This window comes from Gigantopelta aegis, chromosome 1 (assembly GCF_016097555.1).
Source record: "Gigantopelta aegis isolate Gae_Host chromosome 1, Gae_host_genome, whole genome shotgun sequence".
NCBI classification, from domain to species: Eukaryota; Metazoa; Mollusca; class Gastropoda; order Neomphalida; family Peltospiridae; genus Gigantopelta; species Gigantopelta aegis.
This window is the reverse complement of record NC_054699.1, coordinates 14,200,680-14,217,919: the sequence shown is the minus strand read 5'-3', so window position 1 is coordinate 14,217,919 and position 17,240 is coordinate 14,200,680. Positions and strand designations below refer to the sequence as shown.

Genomic DNA, 17,240 nt, shown 5'->3' with positions numbered 1-17,240 from the left:
ACACATCACCAGGTCTGCCCACTGTTTCATGCACACCGCGTAGCTTGTAGGCCCCATGCATATAGTTGAGTTAAAGAGTACCCTTAGAAGGATGCCTCAGTAGCTCAAAAGGTATCATGGCAAGTCAGCAAAGTTGCGGGCGATTCGGCGCCATAGGCATGGGACAATTTGTAAGGCCAGAAAGGATTTAATTATCTATGTAACAGTCAACATCGACATACATACAATATATAGATATTCATACATCAATACATACTAGCCAGTGCCAGGTCTGCCCACTGTTTCATGCACGTAAGCGGGATCGACCGCGTAATTTGTAGACCCCATGCATATAGTTGAGTTAAAGAGCATCCTTTTTATGGATTCCTCAATAGCTCATAAGGTATGTTGGCAAGTCTGCAAAGTTGCGAGCGATTCGGTGCCATAGGTTCCAGTCCCAGCAACGGCATGGGAGAATTTGTGATGCCAGAAAGGATTTATTTATCCCCTGCGCCAGAGGGTTAATATAGATCTATGTATGTAACAGTCATCCTCGACATACATACAATATATAGATATTCATACATCAATACATATATACATATATATTATAATATACGATATATATTGTAAATGCGCCTGTAATCGCCTGTCTAAAGAGGCCAGCGGCCACCTAAATCGGATTAAAGGGAGATAACCTAGTTTTTATATGCATATTTTTCACTATTAGATCCGTTTTTGATCACTGAAATCAAACTTTACTTATATTTTATTGTTTAGATTATTAATTTCCGTACAACCGAAGTTTTTCTGGTCATCCTGATGTTTCTAATACCACATAATGCGTCTGAGAAGTAAACGTTATGGGAGTCGAGTTTTAGTCTACTTTTAACGGTATTTAACCGTTTCAACTTCACAGACTCTTGTTTCACTCCTTTGTAACGTTATCCAAATGTGTTATAGGTTTGTAACTTATCTAAACTTAGAGTCATTTTTTACGGGTTGAAACTAGTGTCTGCGCCTTTACGCGGCCACAGTAAATGTTTACTGTTATATAAAAGGGATATTTTAACAACAGCAATAAGTTTGTTTTGTTTAACGGGATCCTTAATATCATATATTAGGAATACAAATTGTACATAATACATTATTCGTATTCCTACTATACGATATTAACGATACCGAAACACGAGGGTAATAATCTCTTTATCATATAATATCATTTCATTTCAACTTATTTTCGTGCTTATATCCAATAAAGGTTCAATCACGCTGTCCTGAGCACACACCTCAGCTAATTTGATGACACTGAATATTCTAGGTAATATATATATATATATATATATATATATATATATATATATATATATATACCGTACACCTTTTGTTACACCTGTCGTTACGTCATGAAGCAGTAACGCCACAACAGGTGCAGTGGGTACGGGCTATTCCTTTTCGACTTAGCTTAGGTGGCTGTGTTAATCCATGTGGGTGGGAGTCGGCATTTGGATATACGTTCATTTCTCTTGTTCAGCGAGTTGGTCCCTATAGCGTTCAGTACTTCCAGCTTTTCCTCAATGCATAGATTGCACTGCCCCGTGCTTCTCTTAAAGGTGTTCAATTTCCTTATTACGCGCCACGTTATTGTGTACTCAGCGTTTTTTCTTTTTAGTTCCCAAATGTATTTCGACAACTCGGTTTCCTTTTCGTACTTGCTGTGCATGAAGGACTTCTTGTGGTTGGCATACCTTTCTTTGAAGGATCCCCCTGTGAGGCCTATGTATGTCTTGCTTGGTGTGTTAGTGGTATGCATTGCAGCTTCATATATAACTGATTTAGTGAAGCAGTTTCCCTCAAGTTGGCAATCGTCCTTATTTCTGCAGTTACATTTGTTCTCTGTTTGCTTGTTGCTGTCTTCGGCGATGATCTTTGCGTTGTGGTGTTGTATGATCGTTTTCATGTTCTTCATACAGCTGTAGCTTACTTTGACGTTGTTCTTGTTGAAGAGTTTGTGGTACTTGCTGCCGGTCGGGAAGTGCTTCTTTATTAGCTGTAGGAATGTTTCGCCCACTTTTGACTTTACGTTCCTGCTGTATGGCGGGTTGAACCATGTTATGTTCCTAGATCTATTTTTCGTTTTGGTGCTTGCTCCTGTTTTCATGTCTGATTGATGGAATGCTATCTTCTCTGTATAGTTGTTTGCTTCTAATGCTTTGTTGTAAGCGGGGGCGGCTTTGGCAAAAATGTCTTCGGTTGATGAGAGGAGAGAGATTCTCTTGCTGACAGTTCGTGGGATTTTCTTTGTGATTGCAGGTGGATGATTGGAGTTCTTGTCGATGTACATCGTTTGGTCGTTTGGTTTTCTGTAGGGTTTGTGTGTACCGTTGTTCAGGTTCAATGTTGTATCCAGGTAGTTGGTGATTTTTAAATTGGTCTTCACTGTTATTTTGAGGCTGAGTCCTTGGGAAATCTTTACAAGGCCTTTTCTAATTCGCTCTGATTCGTACCCCGAATGTCTGTTCAATACTGCTAGTCCATCATCCCTGTATAGCCCCAGGTTGCTGATGTTTGACTCATTCCGTATAGTTTGCAAGATAAGAAGCCCAACAAGCTCACATGTCTCGGCGCCGTCATATCCGCCCATGGTTACCCACGGTTTGCAACTATGGTCGAACAGGAGCGATTTTCTAGAGTGCATGATGGTTCTGTAATCAACATCTGTGACAATAGTGTGTTGATTTGCCCAATTTAGCGCTTTCTTGAGGAGGTTTTCTGATATCGATGGGTAGTAGTCCACTATGTCAAAAACTAGGAAAGTTAAGTTTTGCTTTTCCTGTAAGTTGTTGAACCATTCCAAAACGTGTTGGGTGCTTCTCCACTGGTTAACTGGGAGCAGTTTTTTCAAGTCGCTGTTGATACGCTCCAGCATATATATATATATATATATATATATATATATATATATATATATATATATATATATATATATATATATATATATATATATATATATATATATATATATATATACATACATACATACATACCATACATACATACATATATACCATACATATATACATACACACATACCATACATACCATACACACACACACACACACACACACACACACATATATATATATACATACATATACAAATCCACTAGGTTTTAGATTCAAGGAGAATGCAATGGTTAACTGATGTATATTTTTGCATATATCTTCTTCATGCAACAATGTGGTCTAAGAGATAGCACTTGAATTAGTATCAATCCAACGTTCTTTAAAGAGTCAATGGTTTCAGCATTCAAATACAGTAGTGGTGTGTATATTATATTTATAATAATAACTGGGGGAGTGCAAATAATTCAAGGGGAGTGTGTACTATACGTATAATAGTAGCTTGGGGAGTGCAAATTATACGTATACTAATGACTAGGTAGTGCATGTTCCGGAGAAGTGCACATTAAATGCCACACCGGTATACCGCAATGTTTTATTAAATTGATACGAACCACGGTGCGGTTTTGTATATCACGATATTTACACGTTAGTGTTTCTTTGTAGCGTACGTCATCAGAAATAGGCCCGTCTTTGAATAAGCCCCTCCTCGAGGAAGGATGTATTGTTCAGTACTCATTTCATTTGAACTATTTTTGTGCCTATATCCAATTAAGGTTCAAGCACGCTGTCCTGGGCACACCTCAGCTCTCTGGGTTGTCTGTCTAGGACAGTGGGTTAGTCGTTAGTTGTTAGTGATTAGCGAGAGAGAAGATGGTGTAGTGCTCTTACACCTACCCACTGAGCCGTTAAAACACGCTCTGGGTGGGAGCCGGTACCGGGCTGCGAACCATGTACCTACCAGCCTTATAGCTCATGGCGTATCCACGATACTACCAAGGCTGGTATTGTTCAGTAAAGAATCTCCTCGGGTCTTCCTGTGGATGGTACACCAGATAAAAGTTCACGGAATCAACCAAAGTGAAAGTTTTGTTTTGTTTTGTTTATTGACACCACTAGAACACAGTAATTTATTAATCATCGGCTAGTGGATGTCAAACATTTGGTAATTTTGACATAGTCTTAGAAAGGAAACCCGCTACATTTTTCCACGCAAGATATCTTTTATATGCACCATCCCGCAGACAGTGCAGCACATACTACGACCTTTGATAAGCCAACCATTGTGCACTGGCTGAAATTACAAATAGCCAATGTGTCCACCGACAGGGATCGTTCCTGAACTGACCGCTCATCAGTCGAACGTTTTACCAGTGGGCTACATCCCGCCCCTTGGAATCAACCCCAATATTGCCAAATACCCATTCGACATTGCATTGTGCAGAGATACGGTTTGATTATGGATAACGCTTTTGTCTGAAGGATGGTTGCCATATTTACAGAGGACATCAGTAGCCACGACGAAGACTTTTCTACAGGTTCCCTAAACATAGGGACGTGAGTACTATTTATAGCCACGAACTACTAGTATATTACAGAATTGTTGCTCAAAATTACTTTGAAATACATGGGCGGGGAGTAGCCCCTTGATAAAGCGCTCGCTTTTTGCGCAGTCGGTCTAGGAGCGATACCCGTCGGTGTGCCCATTTGAGCTATTTCTTGTTCTAGCCTGTGCACCACGACTGGTATATCACAGCGGTGATATGTGTCATCCTGTCTGTGAGCTTGTGCATATAAAACTATGTCAGAATTACCAAGAATTTGACATCCAATAGGCGATGATTCATAAAGCAATGTGCTCTAGTTGTATCGTTAAACAAAACAAACTTGGCACTTGAACTACACTGACGCTCTCAACTAGCTTAACCTTTTAATGTTCGTTCCTCGGTTCTCATTGAGTTCACATTTAAATTTTACTGAACTGTTCATTAGGCTTTGTTTTACAGATTGCCCCGCCCCACCCTCTGTGGCGAATGGCGCCCCAGCATACACAGGCCAGCCTAACACCACTGTTGGTACCGTGCTGTCCTACACGTGTAACACCTTTTATGAACCAGAAGGCGAGATGCGGTGTTTGGCTGGAGGAATTTGGTCGAATTTCACATGTTCAGGTAAAAGAAAACATGTTTTAATGCGATAAAAGTGATAAAGTTTTATACACACAGCCTTTATTTATTACATGCAAATAGCAGGTATTATATTTTAGAACATTGTAATTTGTAAGTTTCGTAAAGCCGTAGGCCCTAGTTTCAGAATTATGTACCTTTCCTGTTTTGTATAAAATGCATTTTGAATTTCTACAGATAAGGGTGATTTCGATTTACATTGGAATAGCTATAATGGTAGTATTAAACCAAATAACTTCCGGCTGGGTCAAAATTCGAGGTGCACCCAACTCTGGAAAGAGAAATGAACACCACCATTCCTGTGATTGGTGATAAATGAGAGTGTCTTGGTTACAAAAAACATAGTTTCATCTGTGCAAAAAATGTATGCAATTTTATTTCATCTAGTACCACTGTGTCAAGTAGCCTTGTGCTGGAAACATGTATGGGGTACCTGTAAAAAAACAGTACTCGAATTTTGTGCGGAACTAGGGTAGTCATAGACGCTACCCCTTATCTCAGAAATAATCAGCTTGACCCCCATTTTTGTTATTCACCTTAAGGATGAGGGGTGGTAGTATTTATATTCGTGGCATTTATGTCGATTGATACGTTGCAGGTAGGAGTTTTAGCGACATATGTTACTATTGTCGTCTATGGGATTTGATTTGGCAGTATGCAACCTATAATTTGGTAGCAATCTGTATATCACGTCAGCAAGTGAATCATGCCTATGTATACAATACATAAATAGATAATATTTATATATTGTATAGATATACTTGTTGAAATGCCATAAAGAGTCACTAAGACGCTAAACGAAAACAACACAATCTACACCAGGAAACGTAAATATTCAGTTTACAGTTTTAAAAAATAAATGCCACTAAGTTGAAATTTATAATTCTACAAACCATATTCACAATTATGGCCCAGTATTTAAATTAATATTATGCCTTAATTAAAAAACAAACAACAAACCCACACACGTTTGTTCATTCCCGTGTAACTAAATTATATATATATATATATATATATATATATATATATATATATATATATATATATATATATATATATATATATATATATATATTCTTAAAAAAAGTAGGGGAACCTGAAATATTAGTGTTAAAATCAACTATTAGGTAGTACTAAACAAATAACTTGCGGCTGGGTTAAAGTTCGAGGTGCACCGAACTTTTGATAGAGAAGTGAACGCCGCGAGTCCTGTGATTGGTGATAAATGTGAATGTGTTGGTTGTAAAAAAAAAATAGTTTCATCTAGGTAAAAACAATATGCAATTTTATTTCATCTAATACAACTGTGTCAAGTAGCCTTGTGCTTGAAACATGTATGGGTACCTGTTCGGAACTAGGGTAGTCATAGACGCTACCCGTTATCTCAGAAATGTACAGCTTGATCCCCATTTTTTCTGATTCACATTAAGGGTGAGGGGTGGTAGTATTTATATCCGTGGCGTTTATGTCGACGCTGCGGGTAGGAGTTTTATCGACATATGTTACTATTGTCGTCTATGGGATTTGTTTTGGTAGTATATACCCATTGGACCGAACACACGTTTTGACCACAGACATTCTAGTAAAGAACGTTCAGGTTTGTTTATCAACACACCGAAACGCATTCCATAGTTTACATATGCATCACGCAGTTGCCTCGTACACGTGCGTGTGGTGTCAATCTCGATTTTGACAATTTCCAGGAAGGTCCATTAATCACTATGGAACATTATGTCTGTCAGTCTTTTTCATTCTGTTGATCATACAGTTGTTATTGTTTTGTTTTTAGTTATTTTTACTGTTTGAATTAGCGATATACTGATAAAAAAACGTCAACTTTAAAATTTCACTTCCGACCCCAATCGTCCTTCAAGATCTTTGGTGGTCATAGAACCTACTGTGATATTGAACTACCGGTTGTAATGTTTGCCCAACTAATTTGAAGAGTATTCTGTACATACATACATATATACATACATCTATATATACATACATACATACATGCATACACACACACACACACACACACACACACACACATATATATATATATATATATATATATATATATTCTTAAAAAAAGTAGGGGAACCTGAAATATTAGTGTTAAAATCAACTATTAGGTAGTACTAAACAAATAACTTGCGGCTGGGTTAAAGTTCGAGGTGCACCGAACTTTTGATAGAGAAGTGAACACCGCGAGTCCTGTGATTGGTGATAAATGTGAGTGTGTTGGTTGTAAAAAAAAAATAGTTTCATCTAGGTAAAAACAATATGCAATTTTATTTCATCTAATACAACTGTGTCAAGTAGCCTTGTGCTTGAAACATGTATGGGTACCTGTTCGGAACTAGGGTAGTCATAGACGCTACCCGTTATCTCAGAAATGTACAGCTTGATCCCAATTTTTTTCTGATTCACATTAAGGGTGAGGGGTGGTAGTATTTATATCCGTGGCGTTTATGTCGACGCTGCGGGTAGGAGTTTTATCCACATATGTTACTATTGTCGTCTATGGGATTTGTTTTGGTAGTATATACCCATTGGACCGAACACACGATTTGACCACAGACATCCTAGTAAAGAACGTTCAGGTTTGTTTATCAACACACCGAAACGCATTCCATAGTTTGCACATGCATCACGCAGTTGCCTCATACACGTGCGTGTGGTGTCATTCTCGATTTTGACAATTTCCAGGAAGGTCCATTAATCCATTAATACACACACACACACACACACACACACACACACACACACACACACACAGACACACACACATATATATATATATATATATATATTGTTGTTATTATTATTGATAATATTTACTCAACAACACGATTCAGTATAGAAGAAAATGAATTTGAAATTATTGCATTATAGAATTAGAAAACAGTGTATTTACTTGTTGAGCATAGTCTAACAATATTCTCAGGAATATCAGTTATAGTTTAAAGCAACACCCCGAAAACAAACACAAAACCCCCCACAACAACAACAACACAAAACCCACACAAAAAATCCAACACCAAACCATTACCCCAAAATGAATATTTAATGATATTCCAGCAGAAAAACACATCGACTATTGAAAAGTTGTTGATTGAATTAATTTCTAAAGTCACCTCAGCACAAGAAACACCACGGTTATTGATTGTAGGTGATGGCTTCATGATAAGAATAACCCAAATAACAAACAGAAATACTTTTGCAGGTGGCTGCCCAACGGACGACGGGTACAAGCTTCTTGAATCACCGGCATTATGCTTTAAGATTGTCCTTGACAAAAAAACATATGCTGCAGCACGTGGCGCCTGCATCCAATCAGGTAGCAGATTGATCGTCTTAGACACGCCGGAGAAAAATACAAAAATCATTAGCTATTTCACGTCCCATAATTTCGTAGGTAAGTGGAAAATTGAGAATTCACTCTTAATGGAGGTAGATGTTTATTTTAACAGCGTTACACATTTTAGATTGTAACACAATTTTATACCAAAATTAAGTTTTAAAAATTTCATAATGCGCTAAACAGAACCACAAAACAAACTCACAAAAAAACCCGCAAACAACTAACAATAAAAAAACCCACACCACCATAAAATCCCGCACACTGGCGTAGCAGTAGCGATGGTTTTTAGATAGTTTACACACCCGTTGGTGAGAACACCATTCGTTATTTTTGATAACACATAGTTGTTTACACACGTACGTGTGCTAACAATTACAAGACATACTACTGGATGCTCCTAGTTGATGACCAGGTCACCAGTGTCATCCATCCGATTCCACAATGGCCGCCAGACAAGCACACGCGAATTCGTCGCTCTGAGAGTTTATGAAGTTTACAGACAACAAAAACACGGTTCAGATACTATTTCTACTAGCATAACTGTCTGTAAGTATCAGAGACTTTGTATGCATAATACTATTAAGCCAAAATAAGTATATTGGTCGAGAAAATTAATCAAAACAAAATACACATTGTCGGACAATGGCCATTATGTGACGTTGACCAGCGAACTTATCCATTAACATGACTCAACCCTTAGCTTAATACTGGTCATGGGAAGAAAACAGAAGCAAGCGACGAAACGAAAGAAAACCTCAGACTCGGACAACAGTCAAAGTGAAAGTTTTAACACTACCCTGTCAACTATGGATAGCGAGGGTGCGAACTGCGAAAACATGGACGCCACGGATGGAGGTGAGACTGTTAGACAAAAATCAAAAGAGCAAACGTCTATGAAACTGTTTACGTCAGATAACCAAATTCAAAGTTTGCACAAAAAAGTTAATAGCATGATGGAGTTACTTGTGTCAAAAGATTTTTTTAATTCCCAAATACAGTCGTTAAAAGCAGACATTACTCAGTCATTGACAGCTAAAATTAATGAACTTGAAGGACGTATCTTTGACCTTGAAAACGAAAACAAAACTCTTAAAGCTGAAATTAAATCCTGCAAACAACAAGAAGAAAAAACAGACGACAGATTAAGACAAACAATTTTTAATATCGCACTAACGAATGACAAACTAAACGATCTTGAGCAGTGGACGAGGAAATCTAGCGTCAGGATTTTCGGTATTAAAGATACTGAGAAAAATGAATCCCATGTGGTAACCGAACAAAAAGTTGTCAAATTAGTACAAGAGAAATTAGGAATAGATATGAAAAACAGCATTGACATTGCACATCGTGTTGGAAGGTTTTCAGCCGAACGTGACAGAGGAATACTTGTAAAATTCCACTCTAGAAAGCACAAGCTAGATGACATACAGAACAGGAAAAAACAAAAAGGTTCCGGAATTTCAATTGCAGAGGACTTAACAACAGTAAACCATCAGCTTTTGACTAAAACCAAGGAGAGTGAACACGTTGAAACGGCTTGGTCATCCGGCGGTCGATTTATGGCCAAACTTAAAGACAACAGGATCATAAAAGTTACCCACCACACCGACCTCAGTTGTTTATTCCAACCGACATTCCACACCTGCGCATGGAGACCGGTTTGATCCACACGAGACTCGCCCGAAGTCTATAGTAATTCCTCTGGACGCTATAACTACCTGAACTAAATTTATTCTTATAAAAGTGTAAATACAAAACGTGTATATACTGTTGTTTAGAGCTGTAGGACAATATTAACTGAATCGGGGACGAAACGTCTTGTACCAACATTAAGACTAGCTATCGTTCAGCATTACGCTTACATTACTATTAGAGTACCGTAGCACTTTTCGCGGCAAAATCTAACAATGGTTTGTAAAAATTTACATTTTTTATTGTTTAACTTACTTGAATAAAACAAGATTGGTAGGTATATTAATTAATTAATATTAATGTCTTGAATGTGTCACAAATTACTGGTAGCCAAATAGTATTTAGTGAAATGTTGCATGTGAAAGCATACGAAAGAAATTTAAGTAGAGAATTGTGGATCCGTTTCTTTTGTTTTCGTACGATCGCAAGTGTTCTGTTATATGTTTAGGTTTTTACACACCGTGGCGAAGTTGCATGCATCGCCATAGAACCGATATCTGCCCCGTAGTAATTACTATATGATATTTGAAACATCTTTAAAATGAATACATAAACTAAACAGCAAGTAAGACAAATTTCATACATGGCTTCAATTTACACGATTGTCAAACAATTTTCATTGGTCAGCTGTTGACAAATACAGCCAATAGACAAACGTTTTAGTAATAGCACGAAACAGTCAATAATACCAAGTTCAGGTTGCAATGGAGAATGCAGAATGATAAACTCTCTTTAATAAACACGGGATTTAAAAATATAGAAATTTTAGATATATTCAGAAATGGTTGCTTCCCCAAACAATAATGATAGCGAACTTGGAAAAAATTCCGGATATTTGGCACAAATTCCGGAATTCCGGATATGGGTTAAAAATTCCGGCTTTTTTCATCTTTACATTTGCTATGCTATCATTATTATAATTTGAAATATTCAGCGATTTTAATTTCCTTGACAAGAAATTATGAAACATTTTCTAAGTGGTCTTTGAGTGTATATATATATATATATATATATATATATATATATATATATATATATATGTGTGTGTGTGTGTGTGTGTATATGTGTGTGTGTGTGTATGCGTGTGTGTGTGTGTGTGTGCTCCCACTTCGCCCGTGCCGCTCAAAACACCCATCTCTCAAAAAGAACGACAGAAATGTAAAAAAAACATAACTACTGATCAAGGGGAGATAACTCTAGGCACGGGGTATCATGGATTGTGAAAGCTCTATGTCATCAATTATATGACATCGTCACACCCCTATCACTCGGGAGTAACTTTTCAAAAAAAAAGAAAAAAGAAGTGTATTCTGGTGCTTCTTATTACTGGTTTTACTATTACTGATTACATCATATTGTTTTAAAATTGGCTCCCCCATGACCACTCCGAATTTTATGAAAATGATTCACAACGTTTGTATTTTTACTGCAGTCATATTAAACGAAGTTTCGAAGGGATTCAGTCATTGATTTAATGGGCCTTATTTCTCTAAGTATGGATTATAAATGGAAATTATATTCATTGGGATTACCAAGCCTTGCTATTGTATCATCCTAAATATTTTTGATTGAACAACGATCGAACGAATCCCATGATAGCCAAAGAGCACGCTTCGTGGGTTTTTTTATATTTTGGAAATCGTTTTGTGAAAAGTTTTAAAAGGTACGGCAAACCCGAGTAGTGATGATGCTATAATACAATAGCCGTGCAATGTACCCTTGGATTTTATATAAACAACAGCTGTGTATTGAGACTTAGCAAAAGAGGGACGGCTATAATATATACATGGCAAATAATTAAAATATATTATTTCATGACAAAATAACGGTGAATACGCTGAAATAAAATAATAATATTATTATTATTGTTTTATTTTAGGTTTTTAGGTTTTTTTGGAGCTAGGGAGTTTAAACTGAGCCGAGCGAAGTGTACAGGGGTGTGGTGTCAATATATTATTTTATGTTATTTTATTTTTTTATTTTTTTATTTTTTGGATGGGAGGAGGAGGGGAGCGGCATGGGTTATTTTGTATTTAAAGTTGGTTTGTTTCTTTTTGGTTTCGTATTTGTGTCACCGTATACAGTATCACACAGGGATTATAGCAGGGGGTGGGGCGTCTAGACTGTGGCGAGCGAAGTTTGCAGTTGGGAGAGGTCGAGACATGCTCCACCAACAGCAGAACACTGGCGCAATCGTTTTTGCTAAAATATACAGTATAATTTTCAGCGTTACACGACCGTCGTATATATAACCATTTCGTATATAAACACCGTCTAGTTCACAGTATTCTTTAGAAGTGTAATAATTCCTATCCTAAGCTAGCCGTAATTACTCATGGGGTTATGAAATATTTTGAATAATATGAATTTGAGAAGATGGAAAAGGAAGATGTTTGATCTCAATGTTGAGACTTTTCCGTGTACGACTAATGATAAATTTACCAGTAAATGCAAAGAACTGACTAGTCAGGATTGTCGACGTTTAAAATGCTTCTGTTACTAAACTAAATTAATGTATAAGCTTATTATCATACAGTACGTGTTTTTATTATTTTTTAATAACTTATTTTTATTGTTTTTGTTTCGATTTACCCTACTTCGCAAAGGACGGTCAAGCGTTCTCGTTACACGAGCTTAGCAAATCGTTTTGAAACTGCAACTATTCTGGGGATTCCCATCACGTGACTAAAAATAATACGTCACACCTCTGGCTCCAAATAACTTTTATTTTCCCCTGAATTATGGACCGTCGACATCATTCTATAATTATTATTATTTTTATTTTACAAAATATCAGTAATAAGTGGGATATGGTGGTCATGTAGATGGTTAAATAAAGTAGTAACAAATCAAATGAATATATTTTCTAATTATGAATTATGTCAGTGCCTATAAAGGTTTGATACTTTGCTACTTTGTTATTGGGAATACCAAATGAGTGGCCGTTTGACTTCATTTATTTTACAACGAGTTGCTTTAAAAGGTAACATAAATGATATCTAACGGACAATAATGTAGTTTGCTATTTCTTACATATCCACACAAATCTATTGTGCAGTGACTATAGATAATGATTTTGTCGTTCATATGAAATAAATTTCAAACGTCTTTTCAAACTAAAAACTATTTACGGCACTTACGCTTGTGCATCACAGAAAAATCGTTTCAGGTCGTTTCAGGTCAACTTACGCATCACATCGATTTAAGGTGTGTATTTTCCCCCATTGGATGGTATGGCAACGGCGATCTAGTCATAACCTAGGTGCGTTCAGTCGTGTATCTTTAAATTGTTATCACACGCATGTGTGTTAAAACAATAACAAATTATGTTCTCACCAACGGTTGAATACAAAATGCTTTGTTCTCTGTCTGTATAAGTGAAAACAACCATTATGAGAGTATGTGACGTTATCACGCTCATATCACACCTTGGCGTCAGTGTAAAATGTAGAGCAAATGTATTCTGGCATTACGTTGTTGTTGTTTATTTTATTTTATTATTATTTTTTTTTTTTTAAATATTTTATTGTCCCCAGAATATAATGGCATTGTCAGGGTTAGGGTGCCCTGAGCTTACTGTCTCACAGTATGGTATACATATTTTTATATACATACATATAAATGACGAAATATATACACACGAATAGATATAATCAACACACTTTATGTATATTGTTTGTGTTGTTGATGTTGTGTTTGTTCTATTTTTTTATTTTTTTTATTTGTTATAATTATTATTATCTGGCGTCAAAAAGGTGTTACACTTGAACTGTTTTTATCCTACTGGTTTTAAAGGCTGAACTCCTCTTTTTATGTTTAGTTTTCTCCTGACTATGTCAACATTTAGTTGACGAAACGTTGAGATTTTACACTTGTGGTTCTAAGCAGAGATTTTACTTTTATTCAAAAAGGAAAGAAAAAGAAAAAGGAGATGTTATGTACGGAATTAACATTATGGCATTACGTTCTCATGCAAGATTTGAAATAAGATATTATTTATCAACACAAGTACGTACGTATTTATGTATGTGTGTATGTGTGTATGTGTGTATGTCTGTATGTCTGTATGTGTGTATGTGTGTATGTGTGTGTGTGTGTGTGTGTGTGTATGTATGTATGTATGTATGCATGTATATATATATATATATATATATATATATATATATATATATATATATATATATATATATATATATATATACTCACAGAAAAAGTTCCTGTGCAGCATTAAAATTTCAGTAGGACTTATATTTTTAAAATTTAAAAATATTGTGATTTACATAGATGTACTATTTATCTGTTAAAAAAAGTACAGTGATCCTTTCCTGCCTTCTGAACCTGAAGTACTGTCTTCACAATGCTTGGTGCGCCGTCGGTGATGATGTAACAGAACAACGTACTGATGTACGGTCATGGAAGATCCCTAGTGCCCCTAAACTGTCGAGAACATCTCCACAGATATTGCATAGTGTTCATCAGAACACCAATGAATACCAAAATTACTAGCAACAGCGTTTGTGCCGTTCTAATCTCAATCAATACCCATCGTTCGAAGGAGTCCATTTTCTGGGAGGCGTGGAATCACACTGACGACGATCAGATACCAACAAAAATATTTTTCTGAGTGATGAGAATCCATACAATAGTTTTAAAGTCCAGTGATAAGAAAAATGACGTCAAACAGGAGCACGTGACCAAGAATGCTAGTAACGCAACGTGTGATGACAAAGTATGAATATCGACGGGAGTGATTACACGTTCCGTTACTGACATTTTTATAACCAGATTTCAAGTAAATTATATTCTATATGCAATCATTTGGTGCACAGGAACTTTTTTCCGTGAATATATATATATATATATATATATATATATATATATATCTGTGTGTGTGTGTGTGTGTGTGTGTGTGTGTGTGTGTGTGTGTGTGTGTGTGTGTGTGTGTGTGTGCATGCATCCATCATCAACAACTACAGTAAAAGAAGACAACACTCACCAACGTATATATTTTTATCTCTATATTTTAAATATAGTTTGTAGCAATTCTAAAAAAAATTTTTTTTAAATAAAATATGTTTACATTATTCAAATTACAATTTACAATTTATTTTTATAACGAGATGTATTTCTCGAGATCGTAACGTTTTGTAATATATCAATGTCGATGTTTCTCTAAATTAATTTCGTAGGTACGAATTCATTATTTATTCTACTCTTTTGAAATGATTCGGTCAAAGGTCATTCCGAATGTATGTATCCGTACAATGCTTTAAATTTAAAACTAGTTTAAGGAAAGATAGTGTTTACCCCCCCCCCCCCATTAAAAAACAGTAATAAAAACAAAAAAATACAACAAACAAAAAGAAATTTAAAAAATCCCAACAAGAACAAAAATAATTAAGGAAAAGCAGGTAATGTGTGTTTATTTTATTGAGGGGTGGGGGGTAACAAACACAGTTAATCCCTTTAACCTTTAAAATAATGTTCTTACATTTTGCTTGAATATTTTCTGTTCAGGTTATTACCTGATTGGCCTGACCGACTTACAGACAGAAGGAGTGTTTGTCTGGGAGAACGGAGATGTCGCTGAATTCACAAAGTGGGAGCCCGATGAACCAAACGATGGTAACGGTGACGAAGACTGCGTGGCGCTCAAATTGGCGTCGCAGTCATGGGTCGACACATTGTGCAGAGGATCAAAGAAATACATCTGCGAGAAAAAACCCTGATCATGATAGCAACAGCCATGCCTTGTTTAAATCATCTTCGAGAAACAACCCTGATAATAACCATGCCTTGTTTAATACATCTGTGAGAAACCACTTTACACATTATTATTATTATTAATATTATTATCATTATTATTATTATTATTATGATAATAATACTTATTATTATTATTGATGCTATTAATATTATTATTAAAATACATTGTTATTATTTTTATCATTGCTATTTTAGTTATAGTTATTATTATTATTATTATACTCTACTGACGGGCAAAATAAAGTATACCGACGATTTCTTAAATATGTCTTTATATCAGATTGACCGGCCTCGGTGGCGTCATGGCAGGCCATCGGTCTACAGGCTGGTAGGTACTGGGTTCGGATCCCAGTCGAGACATGGGATTTTTAATCCAGATACCGACTCCAAACCCTGAGTGAGTGCTCCGCAAGGCTCAATGGGTAGGTGTAAACCACTTGCACCGACCATTGATCCATAACTGGTTCAACAAAGGCCATGGTTTGTGCTATCCTGCCTGTGGGAAGCGCAAATAAAAGATCCCTTGCTGCCAATCGGAAGAGTAGCCCATGCAGTGGCGACAGCGGGTTTCCTCTCAAAATCTGTGTGGTCTTTAACCATATGTCTGACGCCATATAACCGTAAATAAAATGTGTTGAGTGCGTCGTTAAATAAAACATTTCTTTCTTTATATCAGATTGATAGTCACAGTGCATAGAATACAAAATCGATAATATTAACATAGTATGTGCAAACACCACTCCCTGTTCTGGCTTTGGCCATTTTTGCCCCAATCAATTGGTGAAAATCGATTTTAACGTTTTGCACGGACTTTTTAATTCGCATGTGCAAAATGTGTATAAAAACGCAGAAGTATGAATATGCAGAGACCACTTGTTCCACAAAATCACCAAAAATATGCAACGTCTAACCGCAGAACAGAGGGAACGCGCCATTGGTATGGTGCAGGTGGGGACATTGTATACAAATATTGCACGACGACGATTTGCTTGCACCAAAACAACGACAGTGAGACTAATGAGACGATTTAGACAGACAGGGGCAACAACTGACCTACCACGCAGTGGACGACCACGTGTTACAACACCGCGGGAAGACCGTTATCTGAGAACGTTACATCTACGGAATAGGTTCTTGGCAGTGACGTCATCTGCATCTAATGCTTTGGGTCGTGTGATAAGTCGACGTACTGTGTCATGACGACTACGAGCAGGTGGAATCCGTGCCTACAGACCATACAAAGGAACAGGTCTGTCACTTGTCCGGAGGCTAAAAGTATTTCGATGGTGATTTCAACAGTGTCAGAGGGTGCTGTTTATAAATGAAAGCAGGTTCTCTCTCTTCAGGTCCGACGGCAG

The 17,240-nt window shown here is 36.6% G+C and overlaps 1 protein-coding gene across 1 annotated transcript in view; it reads left to right on the top strand.

The window, feature by feature from the left end:
* Window positions 1-15,932, top strand: part of LOC121368441 (macrophage mannose receptor 1-like) — a 32,864-nt gene extending 16,932 nt beyond the window's left edge. Inside the window, exons 6-8 of the mRNA XM_041493207.1 lie at window positions 4,890-5,054; window positions 8,287-8,478; window positions 15,634-15,932. Coding sequence (XP_041349141.1) covers window positions 4,890-5,054; window positions 8,287-8,478; window positions 15,634-15,845 — 569 coding nt within the window. The 3' untranslated portion in view covers window positions 15,846-15,932. The remainder of the gene's footprint in view (window positions 1-4,889; window positions 5,055-8,286; window positions 8,479-15,633) is intronic.
* The last annotated feature ends 1,308 nt before the right edge of the window (window positions 15,933-17,240 follow it).